General features: G+C 57.5%; 1 protein-coding gene across 1 annotated transcript in view; it reads right to left on the minus strand.

The window, feature by feature from the left end:
- Window positions 1-2,027, minus strand: part of MEIS3 (Meis homeobox 3) — a 22,362-nt gene that overhangs the window by 7,684 nt on the left and 12,651 nt on the right. Inside the window, exons 4-6 of the mRNA XM_014548197.1 lie at window positions 1,465-1,649; window positions 1,320-1,370; window positions 32-82 (exon numbers count right to left, since the gene is read on the minus strand). Of these exons, the coding sequence (XP_014403683.1) occupies window positions 32-82; window positions 1,320-1,370; window positions 1,465-1,649 (287 nt within the window). The remainder of the gene's footprint in view (window positions 1-31; window positions 83-1,319; window positions 1,371-1,464; window positions 1,650-2,027) is intronic.

A 2,027-nucleotide genomic window follows, 5' to 3' on the forward strand; every position in this document is an offset into this window, starting at 1 on the left:
GGGGGCGGGAGTGGGAGTGAGAAGCACTCACCTTCTCCAGCTCCAGCAGGTGGAACCGGAGCACCTGGATGGCCTGTATCATCTGAAAACAGAGACAGCGAGCGGGCAGAGGGGCGGCGGGAGGGAGACGGAGCAAAAGAGAAGAAGGGAGAGGAGGAGGAGGAGGAGGAGGGGGCGAAAGAGGGAAGAGAAGAGACGGAGGGAGAGAAAGAGGGAGATAGAATGACAAGGACAGAGAGACGGAGCAAAGAGAGACACCAAGACAAAGAGACAGGCGCAGAGAGAATTAGAGATCGGAGATGGAGGCCCCGAATTCCGGGAACGGCGTCGGATTGTGTCAGAGACAAAGAGAAGCGCGCGGTGCAAGAGACAGGAAAGGATCCATCACAAGAGGCGCGAACACAGGGAAGCTGCAATAACAACGCCCTCTCCTTGGCGGGCTTGCCCTCTGCTCTGGGGCCCACCCGGCACCTGCGAACTACATTTCCCAGAGTCCTTTGCCAAAGGGCTCCGCCAATAGGAAGCGCGGCGGGAGCTGGGACCTGAAAGAAGCCAGGGCATTCCTCCCTCTCCCTCCCTTTCCTCTCTTCTCTTTCTTGGCTCTCTCCCCCTCCTCTCTCCTTTGCAGCTCAGTCCCCGCACTCATTTGGGGGGTGGGCTCTGTTCTCCCGCAGAACAGCTCCTGCGCACCGAGTCTGCACCAGGCACTGTTCTAGGCTCTTTCTCCTCTCTCCTTTGCAGCTCAGTCCCCACATTCATTTTGGGGGGTGGGCTCTGTTCTCCCGCAGAACAGCGCACCGAGTCTGCACCAGGCACTGTTCTAGGCTCTTGACTCTCGTTAACTCATTAAATCCTCACCAGAGCCCTTCGAGGTAGCAATGACTACTAGATGCACTTTACAGATGAGGAAACGGAGGCGCAGGGAGACGGAACTACAGTGGGGCCTTGACTTACGAGTTTAATTTGTTCCAAGACCGAGCTCGTTAAGGAGCTCGTTAACTCAAATTACTCTGTCAACTCAATGCAAAAAATCGGCCGAGAGACAGCTGGTATCTCAAAAAACTCGTTAGTCGGGACACTCGTAAGTCAAGGTCCCACTGTACTTGTCCTGGCTCACAGAGCTAGGCTGTGGCAGAACTTGGCTTCGAACTCGAGCCACTGGCCTGCGTTCTCAAGTCTAGGCCATACCGCATTGCAAAGGGGCAACAGTCTTCACTGTGTGAAAATGTGGGCCCCCCAACCAACCCCAAGGCTATGGAGGGCGGGACAGGAGACCCCCGTGCAGGAGCGGGCATTGTGGGGGGGGGCCCGGGCCTCACCAGATTGTCCAGCTCCGGGTTGGAGGAGAAGAGGGGCCTCTCGGAGCGGACCTGGGGGGGAAGAGAGAGGCCAGGGCGGGCACACCTGTCTCCCGCCTGCCCTCCCTGCTGTCCGGGGCCTGGCTGCACGCAGGCGGGTGCCCACCTGCTTGGCAAAGGCTGCGATGTCCTCATTGAAGGAATCGGAGGAGCAGACGTCACCGCCCAGGGGTGCGCCCAGCCCGGCCCCGGCCCCATCACGGGGTGAGCAGGTGGCCAATTCACATTTCTCAAAGACCAGGGCCAGCAGCGGGAAGAGCGGGTGTCTGGAGGGAGCAGGAGAGGAGACATCTCATGAGGGGAGGGCCGGGGTCTTTGAAACTCTGAGCAACCGGGAGGAGAGGGGAGACCCAGAGGGAGGGGTTAGAGAGAGAGAACCAGAGTGAGATACAGCCAGAGGGAGAGAGAAACAGTCTAGTGCAGTGGTTCTCAACCTTCTGGCCCTTTAAATACAGCTTCTCATGTTGTGACCCAACCATAAAATTATTTCCGTTCCTACTTCATCACTGTCATGTTGCTACTGTTATGAATCCTCATGTAAATATCTGATATGCAGGATGGTCTTAGGCGACGCCTGTGAAAGGGTCGTTCGGCCGCCAAAGGGGTTGCGACCCACAGGTTGAGAACCGCTGGTCTAGAGAGACCAAGAAACAGAGAGGAAGGCCTGAA

The sequence above is a fragment of the Myotis brandtii genome, unplaced genomic scaffold (genome assembly GCF_000412655.1).
Source record: "Myotis brandtii unplaced genomic scaffold, ASM41265v1 scaffold114, whole genome shotgun sequence".
In the NCBI taxonomy this organism is placed as follows: Eukaryota; Metazoa; Chordata; class Mammalia; order Chiroptera; family Vespertilionidae; genus Myotis; species Myotis brandtii.